The 13493-nt window shown below is 39.6% G+C and overlaps 2 protein-coding genes across 8 annotated transcripts in view; both read right to left on the minus strand.

Moving 5' to 3' along the window:
• Nucleotides 1–984: 984 nt before the first annotated feature.
• On the minus strand, nt 985–1514 carry LOC125322728 (zinc transporter 10-like). The gene has a single exon (XM_048296761.1). The coding sequence runs from the start codon at nt 1474–1476 to the stop codon at nt 1024–1026; it is 453 nt and encodes a 150-aa protein (XP_048152718.1). The 5' UTR covers nt 1477–1514; the 3' UTR covers nt 985–1023.
• Nucleotides 1515–6070: 4556 nt separating this feature from the next.
• The window catches only part of EPRS1 (glutamyl-prolyl-tRNA synthetase 1), a 39180-nt gene continuing 31757 nt past the window's right edge, over nt 6071–13493 (minus strand). For all 7 annotated transcript variants that reach the window (XM_048296737.1, XM_048296736.1, XM_048296742.1 and 4 more), the window contains 4 exons: nt 11189–11349; nt 9371–9449; nt 6722–6786; nt 6071–6443 (listed from right to left, as the gene is read on the minus strand). In XM_048296737.1, coding sequence (XP_048152694.1) covers nt 6293–6443; nt 6722–6786; nt 9371–9449; nt 11189–11349 — 456 coding nt within the window. In that variant the 3' untranslated portion in view covers nt 6071–6292. The remainder of the gene's footprint in view (nt 6444–6721; nt 6787–9370; nt 9450–11188; nt 11350–13493) is intronic.

A 13493-nucleotide genomic window follows, 5' to 3' on the forward strand; every position in this document is an offset into this window, starting at 1 on the left:
ACAAATTTTTAATTTCTAGTTCCAAAGCCCTGTCCAGCCTGAACGTCAAACATAAGACTTACCTTACCTCACCTAGAGCAGTATATAACAGCACCTGCTTTTTCAGACAGGCTCTCAGCTTCCTCCCCAGCACATCCAGTTACACTTTGCAAATACCTGGCTCTTATCTCAACTGAAATATTTCTAGTTTTAAGAAATATATTTGTATGTGTATATAAAAACATACAGAGACAAAAAAAGAAGTCGCATGTATCTTACAACAAATAAAGTGAGACAGTTCCTGCAGGAATAAAAAAATCAGCCCCCATCTCTCGTCCCAAATGTAGAAATTTTAAAATCCAATGCTAAGAAAAATAAACTGAAAAGCCAAAACTGCACACCGAAGAGAACCTCCTGCAAAATGTTTCTGCGGCAGAGTATGCCTGTTCCTCCTCTGCATGCTCTCCCAAGCACGGGTTAACAAACATCAGCAGAGAATCCTCAGCTCTGCAGTCACAGGTTTTTTCAGTCAGCATCCTAATATTCTCACAACATATTCCCAAATCAACAAAGGCTGAGACGCTCCTTTTACCCTTACCTATTCTTTTGTCTCCTGCAAACAGTGAACACTGCTCTAAGGATAACCGCGTCTCTGATAAAAATTACAGCAGAATTACTAAAATATTGAGAGGTGGAAATTGGGGATGACTGGTATTTCAGGATTAGGTATTTCATAGCAAGGATCTCCCTGAGGGTGGTAGCACATTTTGTTCCATATTTGGCCAGCCAGAGGATTAGGGAGGAAATTTCTCTTGCAGATCACTGTACATTTTGGAGAGACAACACTTAAACTGCTTGCCCATTAACTTACTGATAAACACATGCGGTGATAGCTGGAAACATGCACAGGTTCAAGCATAAAATCCACCTCCCTTGCTAACAAGAGAGTGAAGACCTCTACATTTTACTCACCCATCTCAGAGAAGCAGTAAATAGTCTCTATAACCAAGCAGAAGTGCCGAGGGGCAGAGCAGCTGCATGAGGTTATTTACCTGTTTCGGTGTCTCCGGGGGGTGCATGACAATAGCAGCACTCCATGAAGATAACGTAGTTCAACACATTGAAGAAGAGACCTGAAACCCCAATAATGAGGACGAGCAGCGCTTTCTCAGTCTTCTGAGGGTTGATAAACCTCTTGACAGCCTCCACGAAGATGCTGAACATGAGCGCGGCGGCAAAAACGGAGTTGCCGAAAGCCCCCAGGACGTCTGCCCGGCTGAAGCCGAACGTGCTGGCCTTGTGCCACCTGACGCGGCTGAACCTGACGCCGAACAGCCCGATGATCATGGAGATCAAGTGGGAGAGGACAGCAAAGGCATCTGAGGCCAAGGAGAGAGAATTGCCCACGTAGGCAACCGAGATCTCAACGATGAAAATGGCGAGGCTGAGCACGCACATGAGGATGAGCCGGCTGCTGCGGCCCGAGTAGCGGCCCATTCCTGCTGCCCCTTGCTCCCAGGATCTGCAGAGACAGAGCTGTGAGAGGAGCAGCCCCCTGCCTGAGATCCTGCCCTTCACCTGTCAGCGCTGCTCACATGTGGGAGCCACTTTTATAGGAAGCAGTAAAACAATAAATCAGTTTAAAGGGCAGTTCAGTGAGATTTGTCATGTGAAGACACCCTGAGGGCTCCAGTCCTGCAGGTGTCCCACCCTCAGGAGGCATTTTTTCCTGCAAAACCAAAAATAAACTGAGGTAGACTACTGGGAGTACCAGCACTTGCTACTCTACTCAGTGTCAGTGCTCTAAAAAACTGAATAAGGCCCAGACAGGAGTATAAGAAGGTGGCTCAGAACTTTAGCTGGTTAGAAAAGGCCTCTCTTTTGCATAAAACTCTCCTTGCATGTCCATTCCTGCCATTTCTCTTGCCAGTAATTTTAGTACTGAAAATTCCTACTATACACCTGTGGAAAAAGACATTTGAAATCCATGTTGGGTGGACATGATTTTTAAGAACATGATGAACATGAGCTGCTTGTGAGAGTCACTGAAGATGTCCACAGAACAAGCTCCAAAGACAACTGATCTTCCATTTTAGCAACCTAAAACAACCGTACAACAACTTCTTGTACTTTCCACACATTTTAACATTGCTCATGGAAATTGAGAAAATTTGGAGGCCGTTTTCTAAACAAACAGCCAGTAGACATGGAAGATGAGGCTTAACAATAAACCCAAAGCACAGTGTTTATGTCCCATTTTGAAACCCCTGACTGTCTCAAAATCTCAAAGTAATTCTTATATGCTTCCATGGAAAAGTCAGAGTTGGGGAAAGCACAACCAGAAGTTCAAGCTGCTCAAGTCCCAGCTTGTATATTGTGCCATTTCTGGAAAAGAGTAAGATCCTGAAGCAGTAACAGTTTTTGTCACTCATTGCAGTACCTGCTGAGCTCTGAGCGTCCCCATAGCTAACACAAACTCACAAACTGCCGCTAATGGCACACCAGGCAGTTGGGCCATAAGACCAGGTGACTTCCTTGAAAAGTTTATGATCCAGCTTTTTATTTTAAATGCCCATCTGTGTACATATATGCACACAGTTAGTTATGAGATAGGAAGGAAGGAAATCACATGAATTATGTGCAGTACAGCCATGGAGAGATAAGATAATATTGATAACCTGAGCTGACCAATTGTCCCTGCTGGCCTTAGGCTTCCCAAGGTGAATTAACTTTGGGTTAAAAACAAACACCCACCCCCCACTCTTCATATGGATTTCTGCTCACAGGTTTCAACAGCCAAAATATTTATGTTTAAAGTCCAGTTTGTTAGAAGCCTTGCCTGCCAACATACATAATTTTTAACATTTTATCATTTGCCTACCTACACACTGCAACTTCAACTCGAGGGTTCCCCTCCTCCTGCCATTTAAAGAACTCCATTAACCTTGGAGGGGTGGATTACTAGAAGTAATTACAACATTAAAAACTGGCACTTACTCATCTTCATCTTCTCACACCTGTGTTACCACTTCTATCCCAGCTATTTCTATGGTGTTTTTTTCCTTTTTGTATTAAAGTGATGTTTAACTACTTATTTTATTACCTGAACTACAGAGCATGAAAAATGAGAAATTTTTTTCAAGTTATTCTCCTTTCAGTGGGTACAGACCAAGATCAAACTTCGGAGCTCTCAAAAGTCCTGCCTCACACAAGGCTGTGATTACCAAAACAAGAGCTAAATGAAGCACTCTCTTTGCAACAGAGCTAAAATGTTCACCTGTGCTCTATTTGCAATAAGGAGCTGCTAGCACCATGTTAAGGCAGTTCCCTTACACCCCCCTTAAAACTTAACCCAAATTTATCTGTATACAAGAACTAAAAAACACCATGAAGTTTGCAATTCTATTATAAACATAAGGCAGTATCATTTAATCAACAGCAGAGTATTATTCTAATTCATATACCTATTTTTCTAACAGACAGAATCTAGTCAGGGTCTGAAAGGTTTTTTCTATAATGCTTCACAGATAGCTCAGATTGTGCTTTTGGCAAAAGGATACTTGACATGGATGCTATCTGTCCCAGGCAAACATTAGCCTTTCTGTGGAAGATCATCACAGGGAGACCTGCATGTGAGGCATCAACATTTCAGACGCTTCAAGCCTTAAGTTCAGGAAAAGTAAGAGGGGAAAAAAAGAAGACAAAAAAAAAAGGCTGGCCTTCTGTGAAATCTGCCTTCAAACAAATCCATTTGTAGGTTCAGAGCAACTCATTTCTAACAGCAGTGTGTCAACATGTTTACTCATGGATCTGATCCAGTCAACTGGTTGAAGGTTGGCTCTTTGTTCAAACTGATAAGGTCAGAGGCTGCATTCAGTTTTGCCTTTCCTTTGTTCTGAGTTACTGACAGCTTCCACATCTCATTTTTAAAATGTGGATACTGTAGAGCATTTCAATGGGAGCTCAGTGCTCATCTATTCCTAAAAATCTGGTTTGCTCTGCCAAAAAATCCTGGCACATTCCTGCCTCTTATGCCTGAGGACGTTGAAGCTGCTGGTTGCTGCTTTTCCCCTTCCCCAGCACCACAGAGGTGCTGTGGCCAATCCCTCTCCAGGCTACTCTTAGTCACCCGCCACTTCAGGCTGTGAAAACATCACTGGTGTTATTGCTCACCCTCTTTCTCAAAGTATAATCCCAGCCAGCATTAGGGGCAGCACACCAGGATAGAGACCTTAAGGCCACTCCTCTGGTTTGTCAACTGAATCCAAAGATAAATGCACAGACACATCCTTCCCTAAATCCTTTGCTCATTACTACACCTGAGAAAATATCTACACAAATGCAAAATAGATGATTTTAAGATGCAACTGAAGCAAACCCTTCAGGACTAACCATAATCCAAAAAATATTACAGAGAATTTCCAACTTTCAAGCACTCTGAGCAAGCTGATCTGAAATATTTAATAATTTTTGTACTTTTCTGTGGAAAAAGTGGGACATTATCCTAAACTGGACAGGCCAGGTTCAAATTCTAACACTCAAAATTTTGACTAGGAAGGCTGACCACAGGGATATGGGCAAAAGCAAACATTCTGCATGCCTTTGAAAAGCAGAGAAGATCTGGCAATAGCACTCTAAGTCTCCTGCATGCTTAAGACTATGGCTGCTACATAAAACCAGTTTTTTGGAAACAGGCAGCAATGTAGTCTTGTCCCAGAAAGAGTTGGGGGAGGATCTTACCGGTCCAACTTTTTAATTGCCAAATTTTCACTATACTCCTTTTAGGGAAAGGCATTCATGTAGACAGCCTTCAAACATACAGGAGAACAAAAGTAATGAGTCAAGAGTGTGTCATCCAAACACTGTTTTGCGCCAGGGCCACCTCTTTTTTTCTCAAAGCCAATCTTGCGCTCAGAGTGGAAGTAATGTTATTTTTAAAATGATTTTGCAACTCTGTAACATCCAGCCTCCTCTGCTAGAGCAACACTTGGTAAGTGTAGGAAAAGCAAAAAACGTTTTATGAAAGATGCTGTAGATGTAACCACAGGCTAAAATCTCTAGCACTGAATTTAACACTCTTCAGATTGCCTTTGCATTACTCACTGCAGTATCACTGTCAGACATAAAGGCCAGTTTGCAAAATAAGAACAGAGCTTTTCAAAATAGCTGCAAGAAATGGCAGCCACCTGCATCTTGCTACAGAGTGGCATTTAATCCTTCAAACTTGCTTTACACCAGGTGAATATCTGGGAGGTGATTCTCTCCCTCTAGCTCTGCTCTTGTGAGACCCTACCTGGAGTGCTGTGTCCAACTCTGGGATCCTCAGCATGAGACAGACATGGACCTGTTGGAGAGAATCCAGAGGAGGCCACAAAAATGCTCAGAGGTCTGGAGCACCTCTCCTGTGCAGACAGGCTAAGAGTTGGGGTTGCTCAGCCTGGAGCAGAGAAGGCTTCAGGAAGACCTTAGAGCACCTTCCAGTACCTAAAGGTGCCTACAAGAAAGCTGGAGAGGGACTTACAAGGGCAGGGAATGATAGGACAACGGGGAATGGCTCTAAATTGAAAGAGAGCAGGTTCAGATTAGATAATTAGGAAGAAATTCTTGACTGCAAGGGTGGTGAAGCACTGGCACAGGTTGCCCAGAGAAGCTGTGGATTCTCCATCACTGGAAGTGCTCAAGGACAGGCTGGAAGGGGCTCTGAGCAACCTGATCTACTGGAAGATATCCCTGTCCACAGCAGAGGGGTTGGAACGAGGTGATCTTTAAGGTCCCTTCCAAGCCATTCTATGATTTTATGCTTTTATGAAAACATTCCTTGAAAGAGCTGGCTTCAGAGGGAGTTTTCTAAAGGTAGTAAATACTTTGCCTACAGGTTAGCAGCAAGTCTCTGTTGAAAAACTTGCAGGTCAGATTAAAAGCAGACGTTTTATGTAGAAAGTAGACGTCAGCACGCTAAACTGTACTTAATTTTTATGACATTCTCTCCAACCTTTCAGGCAAATACATGTGCCAAACCAGAAACAAAGACATGAGCAAAGGATGCCTATTCCTCCCCACTGAGCAACACAGGAAAAACCATGACAGTATGTTACAGCTCACAATACATCTTTATTATTGGAGATCTTTACAGAAAAGTCTGTGAATTACTGCTAGCCTAAGACTGACCATTGGGGTGCTGGGTTGTGGTTTATGGCTTTGTCTTTGAATTCTTTAAAAAGTCACAAAACCGATTGAAGTTTAAGGGGCTATCTCAGTCTTATTAAAAAAAGTTCAATTCACAGATAAAGGAGAAGGTTCTTTCACTAGTGATTTAGTAACTACGACCGAAGAGGGTGTAGAACTTGGCAGGGTTTTTGCCGCACACACATCTTGCTCCAGGCTGGAGTTCACGGAGAGGCTGGAAAGGTATGCAGAGGCTTTTTGCTCCCATGGACGGGGCACCAGGCTCAAGATCTTGATCCCTGCAATAAAAGGGTATTTCTAAATAAATATTCATAAATAAATGTTTCTATTAAAAAATAAAAGTGCAATAAAGTGTATTACACATGAAATCTTAAACCCGCATTAACTATCCTGAAAGTTCCAGAACTAAGGGAAGTAAATATATTAAATTATGCAGGACAGCAAGACTCTGTACATAATAAGTGTTATACCCAGAGGCATCTTGCATTCCTGTTTTATAGTCAAAACATTTTGATTTTGATCTTGGTACATACTCTCAGGTTCAGTTATATTTTACCTGGCAGTGGTCTTCTTGATCCAATCCTCGCACTCAATTTCCCCACAGAAAGGGATTTGTACAATCTGAAGAGAGGAAGGGAGAGAAAAAAACCCAACAGTTAAACATTGAAAAAGTCACCTTTGTCTCTGGAAGATTCCTAAACCTTCAGATCTCATATACAGATCTCAAACTGGGAAAAGTTCCAATTGTTACAATTGAATTTTAATAGCTCTTTTTCATCAGAGAAGTAGATAAGCACAGTCATCCCTCCACAGTGCAGTATGGAAAATCCTAAACAAACCCAAAGCAGCATTTAAATTTAAACCAACTCTTTTTAACCAAATACACTGGAAAGTATAAACACGATTTTCTCATGAAATGTTCTGTTTTTCAGGAAAAGTTTAAAACTTTCAAACTACTGAGCAAATGCTTGCCTTACACACTGCAAGACAGTGCCCTCCCAACAAAGTTCCCATTTTAATTCCATTACTATGAATTTTCATTTTTTCTGAGCATACATATTTTAAGAAAACAGAACTGCCAACAGCACATTTTTCTGGGGACATGGGGGTGGGTGTGCAGCTTTCGGCTGTTTCCTTCACTTAGCTTAACTTAAGAAAACCAAGAGAGTAAGGCTGAAATGATAATGTCACCCACTCCTCTCAGTACTACTCTTAGCTATTGTAGCAGATCTCTTGCCCCTAGTTTTATATTCAATTTTACTGACTTTTATGTTTTTTTTAAATGACTTTCACAAAGACAATTCAGTTTGCTACCAAGAGGTAGCATTACTGTTAGAAAGACACCCTCTACAGACATTTGAACACGTGTGAAATGCTGATAGCTGAGGGCAACATCAGCTACTAAATTGAGGCTTCATTCATTTTAATTCTACCCAAAGTGTGAATAAGGTTTACCCAGTGTGTCTTTCTTTCACCTAACTTACATTCTTACTGCAAAATTCTCAATTTGCCATTAACTGGAACACACCTTTATTAGACTTCACTGTACAGCTTCACTTTCTTGGAACTAAAAAAAGGAACTATTACCACTCTTCTACACTGTTCTTGCATTAACCTTTTGTTAGTGAAATGAAAAACAGGCCAAATTTTTAAAGAGTTAAGAGTCTGCAACTCCATTAAAGGAAAAACAGCAACAGCAATTAAACAGGAGCACTGCGTCTTACAAATTTTCCTCTTAAACAGTAGCCAGTGCTAACAGAACGTAATTTCAAGTAATTCAGAATACATATGCTATAAAATTATGTTAATACAACAAATATAGGTAGAGAGTGAAACAAACACAAAATGACACATTTTTTCAATATTTTTTCAATTCAGATATGCAGCTCATAACAAATTTGTACCACCTAAATACCAAAATGGTGGAAGTATCCAATGTAGAATCTAAAATTATTTGTTCACATCTCCAAGCTTGACTACATTTAGATTATATTAGAGTTCTCAGCGTTATGAAAATAGCTGAATTCTCTTTGTCATATCTAGAATCTAGCTGCACACAACAGTGAGTGTTGGACACTGAAGACCAGGCATTTTACTCTCTCCACATATGTACTGCATCTCTTAAGACTTTTAAAAGAGCTTATGTTGTCCTCAGCCATTTCATTGTCTTGAAAAGAGTCAAGCATCATTTCAGAGTGCTTTTTAAGTCAGAAGTGAAAGACACATGCTGGCACATCTTGAACTCATAACACATGAGAGCAGTAACACTAGCTGAACATCCGTGCACAGCACAATTATGTGTTAAGTAAAGACTAAAGACTTGTGGTTTAGTTATGTGGAGGAAAATAAGGCAGTACCACTATACAGACAGAGAATGTCTAAGACAGGTACATCTTCAGATTGTCAAGCATGCTAAATGAGTCTCTCCTCTGAAGTTCATCATTATTCCTTTAAATATTGTTCTAAATTGAATTTAAGTGCAATAGAAATACAAGAAAATAGTATAATGGAAGGTCAAGGCTAACCAGGAATAACTTAAAACTATTTTTGAAGTTTAACAGAGTACTTATGGATTCTTGGCACTGGTACGTTTTTCATCAGGAATTTTGAAATGTTCAGAGTCGATCTAATTGGTACACAACCCCCCGATCTCTCCTTATAAAATACACAACCTTACTGACTAATGTTGGGGATCCTGTCTCTTGAACACACTAATCTAAACATATAAATTATTTCCCAACCTGACCTCTGACAGAATTTCAGGCTTAAAAAATTCTGTCAGTGGATCTTTGTAAAAGAAACAGCAGCTCAGTTCTGTACTGAAGGCTTAGCCTCTCATCTGAACTTCAATACTTTTTCCCAGATGTCTCAATCAGTAGAGCTCACTCATCCACACGATGGGTAATTGTTACTATCAACCCAAGGAGGTTTCTGACAATGTACCCGATGGCTTCTACTCAGGTCATAAGGGTAAAACTTCCTTGACGTAAACAGCTTGGACTTCAAACTCTTACCTGGACCCTTATATGAGACTTAATAAGTGTTTTGTCACTGTTTGCATTAGAATAATGACAGTGAGGTTATTGTGACCTGAATGAAATGTTTACATCACTCTATCTTAAAAGCATATTCTGATAAAACCATTACTAAGATAAGGGCTAGAAAGGGTGTGAAGCACAAGAATAGAAGTAGTAAATTTCCTTACTTTTCCTGAATCAAGCTCTTTTTGAAAGTCCTCCATATTATTGGCCACCACCATATGACTTTTTAGGTCCTCGGACGCTCTAAGAGAAGGAAAAAAAAATTAAATCAGGGCAGATTTATTCACATAAACTCACTGGCCAAACGAGCTGAGTTTACAGAGTCAGTCAAAACAAAAGGTTACAAAAAGAGCTATATCTTCATTAGAATCTTCCTAATCAGGATATGTCTTTCTACCACTTCTCCTCTCAAACAGATAAAACTTTGATTAATTGGTGATGATGGGATGCTCTTCAGATTGCTGCACATTTCACTGTGTTAATTCACACTGTTGTGCATGTCAGCTAAACACTGACCCGAAGCAGACAGAAATAAATACTATAGATGCATATTTTTCTTTTAAAATTATTTTCTAAATCTAAATCACAAGATGTTTTTGAACATGTTAGATCAGGTCTCTGCTGTGAGAGCACCTGCTTGTGTTTTCCATGCAAAACTATCAGTGAGGAGTGCTCTTTGCTATCCCTTTTCTCCTCAAAATAGTGCTACTTTTCTCCTGTGTTTTGCTTTCCATCTGCTTGAATGTGTTTATTGATTTAGTGTTATGCAAACTGCAATGAAACAGGATCCGTCTAATGATCTCCAGCCAGCTATGGAATATATCCCAAACAATTTAAATACAAACCAACCCCCAGCAGCAATACAAGGTACCTGTCACTGATCAATAGGTAAAAATATTCTGCCTGTAAACAATGTGGATGACCAGAGAAGGAAATAGAAAAGCTTATCTGCTGCAGCACTGCATCAACTCCCTGTTCTTCTCAGTGGACTTATGAGCAACAATCTGCTCTCAGACCTGTGAGGGACTTTGACGTTTGCAATAAGGGCAAAAAACAGTTCCGAAAGTATTTGATTGCTTACAAGAAAACAATCCTGTGAAGGTCAATAGGGTCTTAAAATACACTTTTGAACATAGAACTTCAGCTACTGAAGTTTCTTGGACAGCTTTGTGTCTTTCAAAATTCCACACCAAAAGCATCTTTCATGAATAAGTCCTGTACATAGGATCATGGAATTATTTAGGCTGGAAAAGACCTCTAAGATCATTGAGTCCATCCACCAAGCCAACACTGCCAGGCCCACCACTAAACCACACCCTTAAGCACATCTGAATGTTTTCTGAACACCTCCATGAATGGGTATTCCATTACTGTGCTGGGCAGCATGTTTCAATGCTTGACCACCCTTCCAGTGAAGAAATTTTTTCCAATATCCAATCTAAACCTCCCCTGGCTCAACTTGAGATCATTTCCTCTTATTCTGTCACTTGCTACTTGGGAGAAGAGCCCAATTCTCATGTGACTACACCCTCCTTTAAGGCAGTTGTAGAGAGTGCTAAGGTCTCCCCTGAGCCTCCTTTTTTCCATGACAAACAACTCCAGCCCCCTCAGCTGCTCCTCACAGGACTTGTGCTCTACACCCTTTACCAGCTCTGCTGCCCTTCTTTGGGCAGTGCTAGGTCATTGGGACCTATTTATGGTCTATTTATGGTGCATTTGCTTATCAATAATACACATGAACTCACTGAAGTATTTTTTAAAATAAGTTCACCACCTTTTACCTTCCATTTCATAAAAACAACAGGCAACTTCTATTGCTGTATGTGAAGAGGTTTAAGAGGCAGAAAATTACATGTTGCAAACAGGAAGATGAGCCTAACTTGTCTTCCTCCACAGAAAAACCATTAATGTGTAACCATTAATTCTGACAGGTAAAGTGCATCTGTGATTAGCACAGTCATTTACTGTAACTCTCAATTTACCTGCTGTAAAGGTTTGCATGGATCTCCTCCAAGATCTGCTTAAGTTTCTCTTCTGCCTCATGTTCAGACAAGGTCAGCTTCTGCCCTGTGTCTCTTCTAACAGCCACAAACTGTTGGCTCTTCATGTCTCGTGGTCCCACTTCAACCCTGACTGGGACACCCTTTGTGGAAAAGAAAAAATGATAAGTTATGATGAAGAAGTAATTCTCAGAAGAGTTCATTTTCTCTCTCTCTCTGTAGCTTTTTGTTTGTTTGTTTTAAAGTCCAGTCTTAATACAGACTCACTTCACAAATTTAAGTTTCTTTGAAAAACAAAAGTCACCAAATATTCCAAAGCTTTTATGCATATCTGTCTTTCCCAACCACAATCTCTTCACTTGTGTATTCTACCTTGCTTCACTAGCTCGGAGACTTCGTCAGTGCCAACATTCAAGTAATACTGAAGCAGCACTGAAAGTGAACTAAGTTATCCCACATATTGCAAATCAAATTTCTTAAGTCTGAACAATTAAGACTTCTATAGTAATTATAATGTTCTAGTTCATCCAGTAATACATTTAATTCTGTTTTCACAGAATGCTTTCAACAGCATTTCAACAGCATTCAACAGGTGTTGTATTAACAGCAAACAGCAAAAGTTCTGTTAAATACAGCCCCAGTATCAACATTAATTGCATAGGATATTTGACTACAAACAGCTAAGTGCTTTAGCAAAGCTTTTATGCTTTATAAACTTTGGTGATAAGATGTAATTTCTCATTTCCCATATACCATCAGACAAAAAGATTTTCCATTTTACTGGAAAGAGTCAGTTAAGAGTCTACTGTGTAACTTACTTTCTCTACGTCCTAACACGTATCCCAAAATGTAAACATTCTTTCACAGGAAATGAAAAGAGTAAATGCAAATGTATTTTGGAGGATTCTTTTCCCTTCCTCAAAAGAAATTGAATCAGTAAGTTTGTAAGCTAAAACCATTCCACAGTGTTCAAGAGATGAACAGGAGAATCCCAAGCTTTCTATGCATTGTGTGCTCTGGAATCTCCTCCAGTTCATGGATTCCAAATGATTCCCTATACTCCCTCTCCCCCCACTACCTTAATTATGCTAAAAAGGTGAATAATACAGCAAAATCCATCTGAACAGTGAACTATCTACTACTGCTACAAAGCTACATGAAAAGCCATTCAAAACTGTTATTAACAAGCAATTCAAATGGAACATTCTGGTTTATGACCCACAAAACGTTATCTCCACAATAGAAACTTAGAAGAAAGTATCCAGTACTTTTAATTAAGTAGTATTAATTGTAATAGTACTAAGTGAAAGAATACCTCATGGTCACCCAGGAAGATTTCCCAAGAAAGCAATGGTAATACCAGACATTACAAAAGAAGTACCAGTGACTTGCTTTTTTTAGGAAGTAACATCAGAAATCTGCTAAGCTAAAAAGTACATAAGGCAAAATATTTTCCAGTTAATTCTTGTACTTCTTATTCCAGCACCTTTGTATTTTTTGTATGAAATTCCTCATACACCCAATAAAAGGAGTGTACTGTTCCTGCAATTAGCCTGAAGATGCAGTTTAGGTATTATGCTGGACACATTAGCAGATTTTATAAAAAACATCTAGTTTGTCCCATGCTGTGCCTCCTTGAAAAACCTAATTTTATTTAGGAAGTTTTCCAACATGGATGCATGGTACTAGAGCTCCATTAAAAAAAAAACAGGTTACACAAAGGGAAGAGAACTTGGAGACAATGGGAACTTGGAACAATTTTGGGTCACCTCTATCATGTTACTTTGCAGATTAACACATTGAAACTAATTTTAAATTCAGAATAAAAATGCAATTCTGTAACATCACTCAACACATCACTCAATTTCTAATTACCATTATTACCATTGTTTCATTCTGCTTGCTATTTTTGTTTTATAAAAGCCTCTTACCCTGGAGGTAGCAGAACTGTTCCTCTCAATTACTATGTGAAGGAACACGGCAATTTTGAAACAAAAAAATTGCTCCTTTCTTTGCTGACACTACAGGTTTATCTTCTCTGTTCCACTGTATGCACAGAAGGCACTGCTGTGAGCCAGGACACACTGCAGTATTAGTGCACGTTTTTAAACATGCAAGTAATTTATGCTATTAATTGAAATTTCTAGGTATATAAGTAGAGCCTTGGAAGTTTAAAAATCCCTAATGACATGCAAATCCTAGCAAACAGAACAAGTCTCAGAAAACACCTTTTCTTCATTTATTAATGAAAGCAATCACTGATTATTAGGCAGCAATTCTTAATTTA

Source organism: Corvus hawaiiensis, chromosome 3 (genome assembly GCF_020740725.1).
Source record: "Corvus hawaiiensis isolate bCorHaw1 chromosome 3, bCorHaw1.pri.cur, whole genome shotgun sequence".
NCBI lineage: Eukaryota > Metazoa > Chordata > Aves > Passeriformes > Corvidae > Corvus > Corvus hawaiiensis.